We start from the raw sequence: 13981 nt of genomic DNA on the forward strand, positions 1-13981 counted from the left end.
CAGGCGAGATTATGGGTAGTAAGGTTCTGCGAGTGCTCGTTACAAAGCTCGAGCTCTGTCTTTGTTCGTAATATTCGAATAGAATGGAATACTCGATAGAAGTAGAGGAGATGTGAAAATTGAGAAATTCGTGGAACTGTGATGAGCAAATCAATTGCATGAATTATGAAAATCAATTTTAGTCTACTCGAAATTTCAATTCCCTTCGATTTTAAACAGTTTGGTGAGTGTCTCGCGATTAATTAATTCAGAATAAACATTAAATTCAATTGAGAAAAAGGAAGATTAAAATTTTTGCATATTAACCCTGAAATGACACTATTTTTTGGGACTGTTACACTGTATACTACATCTCTCAAGCTAGGCATACTTTTCACACATTTTGAATAAGTAAATAAGTCTATAAAAAAAAGTCAAAAATTTTATATACTTCAAATATTAAAAAGAAATGAAGGGACATTTTTATTCGCAATTATTTGACAGTACAGTGTTTTTCTAGGAGCATAAAAGCTCCAGTGTGCCCTTCCAGGGTTAAAAGTCTGGAGAACGTGAATAGAGGATCACTGTATCAATAAATACAGCAAACACCCAGCGTCGTCGTCAATCAACTCAACTATCCCGCAACAAACAGTTGGAACGACAGGAACGTCGTCGAGCCTCGCGCGTTCCGCTCGACCCACCGTAATAATATTATCATTACTCGCGAACGACACATAGATCATTCACACCAGTAACGCGCGTGTGACGAATAACGTTATACAATGCGCGCTCGATGCACGCTTAATAGACCTCCAGAAGAATTCCTTCGCGTCAATCACTCTTCCAGGACCGTCGTTTTCTTCTGAGAAAGCGACGCCTCGAAGCTTTCTCAAGCTTTTGTCTTCGAAGAAGCCGAGACTTTCTCAAGCTTTTATCCAAAGCTTTCGCTGGAGGAAATGATGGTGTAATAATAAAAGCATGGAAAAGTTCGCCAGAGTCAGAGAGATGCATTGGAAGGCTGATTCTACGAAAAGGAACGAACATGCGAGAGGTGCACGAGTCGAAGGAAGGCGATCACTTTTGTTCTTGGGACGAGACAATGCTTGCTAATAAGGATCGAGCTCATTTGCATATCCAGGTAACCATGGCTGGGTTCGTTACAGGGTTTCAGGGATGTTTCGTGTTTGGAGGAGCTGAGTTTTAATATTGTAGAACCATGCAAGAGAGGTCTGTCTATGTGTGATTGTTTTCTAGAATTTCTACAAAGGATCAAAGGAATGAAGTTGTAAGTCTAATTTCTAGGTGTAAAAGAAGAAGTCAAAACTATAATGGGAACTTCATGCTAATAACAACGCTAATTACAAGTTCAAGAAGCAACTACAGTTATTTTAGATTCTGCTACTGTAGAGAAAGTATTCGACTAGAAATAGAAACTTGGTTTATTTTTATGAAATTAATGCAGTTGCTTCAAGCAGAAAGGAAAATTTGATCAGTGGTCATTGAACTGTCTATAAATGACTGCTCTAATGAAGGTAATTAACTTGAAAAAATGTTCACACTAAATTTCAGTCCACTTAGATGCACACGTGGCTGCAACACATGCATGAAATATGCAAGACAGTCCCTCCACTCTCAAAACGAAACAATAGCAGTGAGCTAATAAGGATCAACTCCACTTCCTCAAATATCCGCTCTTACATGCTCGAAAGACCGCATCGCAACGTCTCCCAAGCCAATCTAGCAACAAAGTATCCACGACGCACGGAACTTCTCACGTTTCATTTAGCAAGAACCCAGAGGTTCTACCTCTTGAGTTAAGCAATCAGGCGAAGTCACTGTAGCATCAAATTCCCCTTCAAATCACACGTTTCGCACTCAACACTTCAACAAAAGCCTTTCCACAGGCTACTCTAACAATTGCATCATATTCCTGTAACAAAACTTGCCACTTGAAAGTTCCTTCTACACCCACAAGTCTTCAAAGAACCCCCAGAAAATCTTTAAAAAAAATAGAATCCCAAATTCACTGGACTCAGAATTCACTGAAATCAAAACCCAAAACTATTCCTTCCTCTTCATCGCTACCAAAAAACACTTCAAGCCAGTTTCTACCAAACCCCATCTCAAACTAATTTCTACCACTAATCAATTACAGAGACTATGGATATTCCACTAAAATAATCCACCACAATAAGTGGAATATTCACTGAATAATATTCCACTAAAAAGTTCCTCTGATTCTCAACTCACGATGATCTAAAAATACACAACAAAGTCACTTCCGATCGACCACGGTTTCTCGATCGTATTCCCCACAAGAGAAGCATTGTTCCCGCAGAAAGGGCTCAGGGAGACATTGCCATACAGGTTTCACGATCCCAGGTAGAGTATTATACGCACCTCGAAGTAGGATCCATCGCTGATCGATCGGTTCTCGGAAGAGGCGTCAGTGTCGGACAGATCGGCTTTGGCCGCGGCTGGATCCTCGTAGTTTCGCGATCTCGTGACTCTGTGGCGTTTCGAGCGATCTGAACGCGTCGTTCGAGCCGACTGACCCGGGGATTCCCTTCCAGAGCCTCGCGAGTGTTTGCGGCTGAGTCGAGGCTGCTTCGTGACTGGCTCCTCGTCGCTGTCGCTACTGCATCGGTAAGGCACTACGTTCTGAAACACCGAATCGCCGAATCGCTTTATCAGATAATCCTCTCGACTGCGTCAGACGGGTCAGAGTGTTTCGAGACGCTATCGAGAGTAGGTGAATCGGTTATAGAATGGAAATGGTATTCAGAGCACTGAACTTGGAAAATGAACACAGCGAGGCGCCAAGTTTTGAAGCATCGAATCGAGGAAACGTTTTATCAGATAATTTTCTTCACTGCGTCAGACAGGTCAGAGTGGGGACACTATTGAAATTGGGTGAGTTGGTCTAGGAGAGGAATGTTATTTGCACTACTGTGCAGAGTAGTAAACCTAAAATGCTAAAAAAGCAAGGTACTACATTCTGAAACATCGAATCGAGGAAATGTTTTATCAGATAATCTTCTGCACTGTGTCAGACTGGTCAAAGTGTTTGGGGACACTATTGAAATTGGGTGAGTTGGTCTAGGAGAGGAATGTTATTTGCACTACTGTGCAGAGTAGTAAACCTAAAATGCTAAAAAAGCAAGGTACTACATTCTGAAACATCGAATCGAGGAAATGTTTTATCAGATAATTTTCTGCACTGCGTCAGACAGGTCAGAGTGTTTGGGGACACAATCGAGATTAAGTGGATCGGTCTAGGATAGGAATGTTATTTATAATACTGGGCAGAGGTGATGTAGTTGCACTGGGGACACGTTTCGATATAATAGTGATTGAGCTTTTAGGCTTTCAGAGCCAGAATTACTCGTATTATTAATGGCTTTCGGATACTGCCGTGTGAATAGTCAGTTTATTGCAGTATCTGATACTGGTGTCAGAGCTCCCTAGCCCTGAAGAAGCAAACTGGAATATTTGCGAAATGTCGGCAGTAAAGTGACTGTTTACACGGCATTATCCGAAACCCATTAATATGAATAGTAATTTTCTGTATACAAGGTGTCCCAGAACTAATGCTAACAAGTTTCTATGTCACCCTTTATTCCTCAAACGCCTAAAACTGTAGTTCAGTACACTTGTAGTCAAAACTCAAAGTCAAGATTCTACAAAACGAAGCGTGCTATCAACAATTTTTATTCTACATTTTCGTCTTATTTTTTCATGTAGAATCACGCCCTTTGGAATTTGGATTTTTTCACTTTCATTTTTGGCGAGAGAGAAATAGAGAGTTAGAGTGTAAATTGAGTTCGAGGCATTTTCTTGTTCTTTAGAGACTCGGTAGTTGTACTGCTTGAGGAGTTACCAAGGGTTATGGTCAGTTTTTTGTGAGACTCATGTTTATGGAACTCGTGAAGTCACGTGCACTGTAATATCGACGTTGTGGGGTCAATGGTCTAAGTAACAATAAAATTGTTCTTTGCGTGTTACATGGGTGATAAACTTAGAAATCTGGAAACTGGAAAATTTGAATATTCAAGGCGTCGTAGAATTCAAATATTTGAAATTTCCGAAATTTAGAAGATTTAAATATTTGACATTAGAAAAAATCTGAATATTTGAATTTTCGAACATTTGAATATGTACAAATTCTTCAATTTTAAAGTCTCAAAACATACAACAGTTACTTCAAATTTCTTCTACAGTTACTAATTGCAATCTCATTCCTATAATATTCTTATACATCGTATATTATAGAAACGATTCATTGAGATATGGAGGGCATATAAACACAGATTTGTTATACCCTGAAAAAGGGAGAAACCTATCGAACAGTAACTTGAATAGTATCACTGATTTCTTGCCACTGTCTCACCGTTGCACCGTAAGAAATCTAGCCTCGACAAAAATTAGTCAGCGCGACGTGTATCCACGAAGCGAGAAACGACTTTTACGCGTCTTTATTCTTATTCTCGGTTCAACTAATTTTACTTTGGCGTTGATCCAGCGAGCTTTTTCCCATTCGTGAATTCTTATAAAACGTCGCTTCCTTCTTTTTTCTATGTTCTTGGAAAATTCGACACCCGCGCGTGTGCGAATAGAAATTTCCGCTGGATACACGTGTCAAGCGTCGAGGATCTATCTATACCAAAAATAAATTTCTAGATACTGTCAGATTGATCGAAAAATACTATTCTGTCTTATTTTTGTATTTGTCAGTCGAAGAAAAAGGCAAGTAAGAAAATAAAAAAAGAGAACCTACAACACTTTCAATTTTCTCTGCCTTTTACTTCACACAATTAATCAATTTGTTACTCGAGCACCTCGCTCAGACATTTAAGAAACAAATTGCGCTGAACAATAACGAACTGACTTTGAATTAAAGGTCAGCTCAATAAATCAATGCTCTTGCTATACACAAGCTATCAAATTCTTTTCTCCAACTATCACCGATAATAAATAATCAATCTTCCTCCCTCGTAACAAGCCGTCAAAGCTTTCCGTCAGTTCTCTCGTTTCCTTAATTTCCCTCCATTCTGAATCAATCTTCCTTCTCCAAACAAGCAACCATTACGAGTCGTCGTGAATGCAATTTTTCCATCTCTCTGCGATCCTAAATCAATCTTCTCTCCCACACCCGAAGGATACCTTTCATCGTGCCTGCACGGTAATTAAATCGAAGTAAAAGCGAGCGTCGCATCGAATCGATCAACGCGCGAGGGAACACAGATTGAATACAATGCAATCGCCGAGTCTCGTCGAGTCTGTTCGATTCGAGGCCTGCCTTCTTGGTGAACCCACGCATGGTGGCCAACTTCAACTTAAAGTGGACCTAATCAACACATTAAACGACGAAGTTTTGTAGAATCTGTGACTTGTGAAAATAGAGATATAAGATGTTCAAGAAAATCGTTCGACCTCGAAAGAACTGAGAAACATTTTCCTAGCTTTTTGACCAAAAATTTGAAAACTTGAAAATTTGAATATTTAAGACGTTGAAAAATTCGAATATTTGAAATTTGAAAAAATTCGAAAATTTAAATATTTGAAATTTGAAAAAATTCGAAAATTTAAATATTTGAAATTTGAAAAAATTCGAAAATTTAAATATTTGAAAGTTCAAAAAATTCGAAAATTTAAATATTTGAAATTTCAGAACATTCGAAAATTTAAATATTTGAAGAGTTCCATTTTTAAATATTTTTTCTAATACTATTTCGTGGTTTTGAGATTGAAATGGGATATTTTTGATCAGCGTCGAGATTTCTATTGTGCCCACCTAGATCGTTGAAACTGGCCACTGTGCCTCGAGACGATAACTGCTCTGGTTGTCAAAGATAATGCAAAACGGAGGTAGTTGAAGGGAGCGTGGGCAAACGATACAACGTGACGAACGAAAGATGTTCGATGGACGCGGCTGATAAAAGGCATAACAGCCGCGGAGTGTATCGGGCGACGAAGAAATCGAAGATTAATGGTCGATTTCGCTCATCGAGCGGGCGACTAAATTTAGAAACCGCGATTTATACGATAAACTCTATCTTGAATGGAGAAATTGTTGTAGGTTCAATTATCCTGCGTTAATTTGACACGCATGGATTTTCTTATCGATTTCCTGTTCCGCGTCCCATGGACCATTACTGTGATTGCGAAGAACAGAAGATTATAAATCGACTAATGGCATTAGTGGATACAAAATTAATTCACTATAAACTTGTACCTAGCGCTGTCGACTCGACACAAGGGAAGTACGTTTCAGTGGCAGGTGATTTCAATGCCAAGGTATAACCTTTCGTTATATAAATCCATGGTGAGTAATAAATAATATGGGAGCTAGTGCTTTTTGAACATTTACAAGGTACTAAACGAAGATTAAAGAAGAATATTACTCTGTACTGTAGAATATTCAATAAACAAGAAAATAGTCATACCTATGTTTAATAAATAAAATAGTCAAGAGAGAAAAAATATTTGAAGCAACAGAATTCTTTAAATTACCCTAGAATATAACTATTATCCCAGAGCTTTGAGAATGCACTGGATACTATTCTTAAAACCTAGAGCTTATTATTAAAATAGTATTCGAAAACACTAAAGATTTCTAAGGGGTTAATTTAATTGTCGATTAAAGACAGGTGAAAGGTGCAACAGTGAAAGATTCCGGTAACGGTCAAAGCTTTTGCTTAAATCGTTTTTAACAGAGTGATATCTCTGACAAACGATCGCAATCTGTACTCAACTCATCAACTTTCTATGGCACAGAAACAAAGAGAATAGACAAACTTCGATTAAAAACTGAAAATAGAGAAAATCGAGTGGAGTCTGTTGTATCAGGAAATTATTAGGTGACGAGTAATTGTCTAACTAGTTTTACACTGAACGTGACAATTTGATCAAATATTGACTGAAACGACTACCTTCACATACTTTTAATAGTTAATTGTTAAGTCATGGCTAGTGTAAAGTAAGGTCAGCAAACATGTTATAAATATAATTTCTATCAAGAATATACTGTTAAGCAATTATACTTTAGACTTAATCATTGCTTCTATGGAGAACTATTATTAAAATGCCAAGCAGTTTCTATTTTCTCTATAGTCTAAAACAGGGCTAAATAATTCTAATAATGAGTCTGAATTTTAACAACCTAATTCAGCGAATATGTATTAAACTAAATTCCACTACCAGTACAGTTTTTTACAGAAATTTTTTAGACATTGCATTTTCACAAATACAAGAATTTCTAACAATTTCATGCAACAGTTATTTAAAATTTCCTAGCTTTTATACACTTTTTTGTCTCGAGATCTAATTTCAACTTTTAATGAATTCTCGATAAGAATTTAATTAACATAAAATTTGTTTACTTACAGCCATAGTACGCAAATTACACACACATGCACCCTGCACCATTTCATAAACACGAACGAAATGAAACTTGCATACTAAAATTTCCAGAAGCCTTGCAGATTTCAAATCAAACACAATTTGTCATAAACGCATATGAAAGATTTAGCATTCAATCAACAGTTCTAATACCAAGTCAATATTCTTAACCAACACCTTCAATTCCACCTGGCTGGAAATCCCACAAACTGTGTCGTCCAATTCAGAACTCGTTAAATGCATCCTATCATCGATCTACGAATCTTTCCTTCGTTTAACACCGTGACAAGCAGAATTCACGTTGCAATTTATGCTGCTCGACGAGGAATCGCAACGAAATCCAACCAATCCGATCTGTGGACGCATGCAGTGCATTCAATCCATCCGAGACTGCAATAATAATTCCCTGTGAGCAATATTCCCCCGAGATTGTTCGCTCTTTACGCGCATAAATTATCGCGAGATTTCTACTTTCGACATTTTCTCCGCGTCACACGAGACGAGAGTAGATGCAACCCTATTGTATCCTGTCGGTTCTTTAGGTCATCACGGGGAAAAGACAATCAACCAACGTGGAAACGCACTCACCCGGGGGCAAACGTTAGCAAGTTCCTGCGTTGGATCGTTACAACTTTTCGTCCTCGATTCCACAAATTGACCAATAACCTTAATGCAGAATATTCAGCGCACGAGAAAACTGAACGTGCGCGAAGTTTGCCATGGATTCAGAGACTACTCGAGGACAGAAGAAGCAGGAACAATTGAGGAGCTCAGAAAACCTCAGAAAACCTCAGAAAAATGACTATTGTTATTGTATTAATTTCTTTTTCGAAAGAAGGGGGGAGACTGAAGCTTCTGCATTTGTAAATATTAAACTGTGATAGACTCAGAGGGAAGAGATATATTCGTGTGAGTGAGATGAATATTACGACACATAAATTTTCCTCATTCTCACACATTCTGAAATAATTCCATATACTTCGTAGCAACAGGTTACTTAATTATAAAAATTACTTTAGAAACAGTCACGCAAAGGTCAGTTTTACACGAACCAATTTCTTCGTTCCATGGGCCACAATATTACAGTAACAAAAACGCCACTCCACTTAAAGAGGCACGGCTGACCCAGAAATCTCATACAATAAAATCGCAAGTGAAAGAAAAAATATTCTTTATCGCTCTGAAACGAATAGCTTCCCCTTGGCGAATTTTATGAATCATTAGCAGGGGAATCAATCAGTATCTCTGTCTGCGCGGGAAAATAAAATAAAATAAAGCAGAGCAGGCACACCTCAATCGTAAATTTTGCAACAAAAGTTAAACACACTCAACTGTCGAACACTAGATAATAAACGACTACAATTTCCGCTTATTGCAAAGCAGATACTCGAGCCCCTAACTAACTGCCCCAAATAAACCCCTGCAGCCGCTTGAGGCATAGAAAAACAGAGAAAATACTCGCGAAGAAAAGAAGCTGACTCTCTAACCACCCAAAAAGCGATTCCAAGGAATATCAATAAGGCACAAATCACCGAGCCACTAGAACTCACCTAGAAACCCATTCAATCGGCTTACGCCATCGGCTTCCCTCAATGATTTCCAAGCCGACAGCCCGCGAACAGCCACGCAAATAAAGTTCAGCGCGATCAGCGGGCCAGAACGAGTCGATTCGAAGGTGTTGCCAGAAAAGGAAAAGTAAATCACTCACTCTCATGTGCCTCAGATAGCAGTGGCTGTGCCGATGACTGGAGGCGAACACTAGCTGCCAGTAAATCGCTTGGACCATCGTTCAAAGTCACTGGTCGACACCTCACTGTCCTGCGCTCCAAACTGAACTGAACTAGACCAAGCCGATCGCCTCGACGCCAAACTCGGAAGCAGAACCCCCACCCCAACCTGTTGACACGGGCTACCTGGCCAATTTTATTTGCCAGTGGATTACCTGGAGCTGGCGTAGGGGAAAAGCCCTGTGACAGGTACGCTGGGATCGCGAAGGTAAGGGGAACCAGCGCGAGATTAGGTTTCGATGTCCTTTCGGGGACGAGTGCGGTGATTTCGGGGCTTACGCAGTGCTGGGGTAATGGGAAGTCGTGGAATGCTTTGTTTTTGGTACTGTTAACTTGCAGGTTGAGTTGGTATTAAGAGAGGTAGGGCGATGGGATTGCAAGGTGGAACGATGGGGAATTCTAAGGGTGTGCTAATGAGACGGAAGTGGTTGGAGGAATGTGTGTGTGTATGAACTGTGTTATTGATCGATGGTTTAACTCTCTATGGAAATCTTATGGAGAAATGGTCATTCAGATCTAAGAGAAGTCTTCTAAGTAGGTTTATAGTGGATAGAATTTTGTAGGATCTGCTAGAGACTTTTGTTGAATTAAGGAAGGTAGCTTGACTAGAGTAAGAGCAGCATTATTGGATCTAGAAAGTCCATTCTTATTGATTCGGTCAAATTCAGGCCTTTTAAAGTACTTTTGTATGTTACACAAGAGACTTCAGTAATTACACTCTTCTGTATTACGCTACTCTTATTTTCTTTATGTTTTGATTTTTTAATTACATGTATTGAGTCCTGTTTCTCATTTAATTGCCTCTAAAAATTGTTTGAACAAGAATTTAAGAAAGTATTTGAAAAGTGGAAGATTCGGTTCAGATTTAGAGAAAAAGGAGAACGTGTAAGGTTTGTTTTAGTACCTCTAGATATCTAAAGAAATTAATAAAAGTACATGTACCAAATGTGTTCAGCGGAAGATAAGCTCTCAGGATGGTTTAAAATTATAGCCTATAAAATTTGGTAAATGCCACTAATACTTTAGAATTTACTTTCTCTTTTCTCATAAATAAAATAAATATTCTTTATACTGACACTTCAATAGATATAAAAAACCATTGAACTCAATAGCATATAAAATTAAAAGTAAGAAGAACAGATACCTGCAGCACAATCACGGTAAATCTGAATCTCAATCAAGGAAAAATCCTTATTCAAACTTCCAGAAATTTCTCCTATTCATACGTTCCTTTCACACGTCCTGAAATATGTTCTCCCTTGCTACCTTTTCTCAAATTTTCAAGCCATTACACTTCCACGTAATTCCTCGAAGACACCTAATCTCCAAACCAATTACACTCGTCCTCCCCTCTCATTACCTCCCACTTATGCTAATTTATTACATCTGTTTTCACTGTACACTGACTCTGCGACCATCGTTCCCAACAACGCCGCGGCTATTTCGCTCGCTGACAAAACATAAAAGGAATTACCACGACGTCGCTGGCATCGAAGTCGCGTTAACCATCGGGAGAAGTTCATTACGAGCCTCGAGTCACGAATGTTTTACAAAGTCGAACCGTGGGTATGTGCAACGCGTCACTGCTTGAATAAACTTTAAACGACCGCGGTGCCACGACCATGAACTACACCTTGTTCATCGCTATTTAGAACCTCCACTTTCGCCTTCCCGAGACGAGCGTTTCCTCGACGAGGGAACGTGTCCCTGTGCCCGTGTCAAAAGATCAGCTAACAGAGATAAACGCCGACTCGTTCGGCCACTTTGCACGTTAGCGAAAAGACGCTTCGAGCGGTACTCCTTTTTGCACCTCTGAGATAATTTTCGGGGCATGGAAGTGGAGAGCTTTCGATATTCCGAAAGCGAACAGAATTGAAAAAGGATCGTGTGATCTTGGAAATCGTCGCTGCTTCTTTCAGGCTGAGGATTGATACTCTTCTGTTCTATTCTTCTGTTTCTAGTCGTATCAGTTACTTGATTATCAGCTAGTGTGAATTGTTTTATACTGATTTGGACACTGGCTCAGTTTTTTTAAATTTCACGAAATTATATATACTTCTTTTGCAAGGTATCTTTCAGCAGTGGCTTGGTTTTGGGAATATTTCGATTTCAGCAAATTTGTTTTCTTAGGTCCAAAAGAATGTATCAAAGTGACTAAAAAATTGTATTCGTATCTTTAAAAAAGCGTCTTTTTTCCTGAAAAGTGACAATAATTCTTTTATTGTCGCTATAGATAGTGTTCAGAATTGAACAAAATTTGTCGAACCATACAGAAAAATATGCACATGTTATAGTATATCGAGAAGAAAAAAATGTTGTTAGCTTTTTTAAACTGTGAATCTCTGTAAACATGAATATCTGCAAGTGACAATTTCTCTTCTAATTTATTAAATAATGATTGGGTAATATTGAATATTACAGCGTTACATGTTCAGGATCGCAGGGAAACTTGAACAATAGAATTACGAATTTCCTCAATATAAATTCGCCTGGTAATACCTACATAAATCAGTTGGTCCCAAATCACAGGTATTTACGGCTAGACGAGTTACACGGTCGAAAAACGGAAGTTCGATCATGTTTCAACTTTTAGTCGATTCGCTACGGATTAAATGTCGATAACCCTGGAAATATGTGAGTTTTTACCATGCTGCGATTATTTCTCTTGTATCGCGATTCGCTCTGAGTCGTTTACGACAGTCGTAAATGTACGAGAGTCGAGCAGAAGAGACACGCAAGGCAATGCCATCGCGAGCTAGTAAAATCAAATAAAATTAGTCATCGAACAGACAGATGACGTCCCATCTGGAATTTCCAATTATCTATGTTTTACATTCTTCTTGCATTCATTGCAGTATGTTCGGTGAACAGTAAATCTGTACTCCATTTTCCTGGGGAATTTTTTAACAAATTTCTTAACTGTAAAACCCTATTTGAGTCGATCATGAAATTGTGTTAGAATTGTGTCTTCAAGATATTCCTGAAATATAAATTTCAATCTATAAATATAACTAGTATTTAATATTTCATTTCAGAAATGAATCTATATATGAAAATTTGCAATATTTGGCACTTTCTAAATTATAATACTTGAAACTTTGAATATTATAATATTCAAACAGTGGTGTATTATAAAATGTAATATCTAAAAGTGAAAAATGACTCAACCTGAAGTAAGAAATCACATCACACGAAACTATACCCCTAAACTTATAATCAAACTTTTATTCTTTAATTTTAATTAAGATAAACGTTTCTCGTGGCATTTAACAGAGCGAAATGTAATGTTAAAAATACCTTAGCATTGAGGGGATTCGTATTATCGCCACTGCGAGGAGTAATAACGCTCGAACCGTCTTATACCTGTGAGGGCCGAAAGATTCGCCCTGGTTTGCGGCAGGGTAATCCATTGTAATAAACCAACGACTTTCAGTCTTTCCCAATGAATGGCTAAATCGAAATGGGTGTGCTTCGAGCACAGTGAAACGCTCTATTCAAAGTGCTTTCAGTTTCTTTGGGCTATCGAGTACGAGGACAATCGATAGGCACAGGTTGTAAACGCGACCCTTTTGACGAACAGGGGACGCAGATTGTCTTTTTCTGGCCAGGGAGATAATTACAGTTCCTGGTAGACACTTTGCACATGTGAAAACAGTGACATCAGCAGGAAAGTTCTGGAAGCCAGATGTTTTCGATTGAAGAAATAAGCATGCTTTCAGAGTCCTTTTGGACGATCCTTTTTATGGCTACAGTATCTTTTTTTAAGAGGAACATGAGTAGGTGGATCCTAATGCTTGTAGAATGCTTTTGTTTTAAGGGAGGAGTCGTCAGGGGATTTACAAGAATGGGAACTTTCCCTGTTTTTGCTGCCATGTTTGATAAAGTAAAAGAAAAACAGGACTGCAAATTTTGCAGCAAGAATCATGGAAGGATAAAACATATTCAACGCATAAAAAATACCTATGAAATCTAAAAATCTCTAGAACTACTTTTCTTTACATAGTCTCGACAATCACGTGGAAACAGGATATATTCTCTTGCAATAAAATATTCTCGCTGGTTGAAGATCCGCGGTTTTACATAAGCAAATATTGAGATAAACGAACGATCTACTGAGGATTGCAGTGTAGACGTTGAAGTGCAGAAACCACAGTGGCAGAGATCGTTAAGTTTGCGAATAAGTAATCGTGCGAGTTAAGCGCTGCAATTTAATATCTCCGTGTTCCCCTTGGACAGGGAAGTTAACTATGTGGACTTGTACCACCAGATACGTGCAATTACGAGACCCCACGCGTGGAGCTTTCATTTAATTCGCGAAAAATTTTCGTAAAAATGCGAAATCCTAGCACAAGAGCGCGAGGTACATTGAACTTTATTATACTACACAGAATGGTCTTGTTCCTTTCAACTACCTGGATTATAATGCACTAGTACAATGCAATGCATTAGAATGCACCAATAATACAATATAATCGTAATGCATTATAATGCACCAATAAAAACTACAACAAAATGCATTATAACGCACCAATAATAGCTACAACAAAATGGATTACAATGTACCAATGCAATACAATGCATTCGGTTGAGTACCTGTACCATTTAGAATAGTTATGGCAGCGCTGTAATTTTTGACCATTTTAATCCTCTAACTTTCGTGCACTTATCAAACGCTTAATTACCACGTATAAATAGATACAATCCTAATCATTCCTATTGCAACATAATATTTATAGCTACATATTTATGTGTAGTTATAGAGATAGTTTAAGTACCTACTATTACTGAAAGCCAGAAAGTTTTACGTAAACTGA

The 13981-nt window shown here is 38.3% G+C and overlaps 1 protein-coding gene across 2 annotated transcripts in view; it reads right to left on the minus strand.

The window, feature by feature from the left end:
* Nucleotides 1-13981, minus strand: part of LOC143178913 (uncharacterized) — a 133107-nt gene that overhangs the window by 47246 nt on the left and 71880 nt on the right. The window contains exon 8 of one of the 2 annotated variants that reach the window (XM_076377851.1): nt 2380-2640. The exons of the other annotated variant lie outside the window; for it this stretch is intronic. Coding sequence (XP_076233966.1) covers nt 2380-2640 — 261 coding nt within the window. The remainder of the gene's footprint in view (nt 1-2379; nt 2641-13981) is intronic. 2 annotated transcript variants of the gene reach the window in all.

This window comes from Calliopsis andreniformis, chromosome 1, assembly GCF_051401765.1.
Source record: "Calliopsis andreniformis isolate RMS-2024a chromosome 1, iyCalAndr_principal, whole genome shotgun sequence".
Taxonomy (NCBI): Eukaryota; Metazoa; Arthropoda; class Insecta; order Hymenoptera; family Andrenidae; genus Calliopsis; species Calliopsis andreniformis.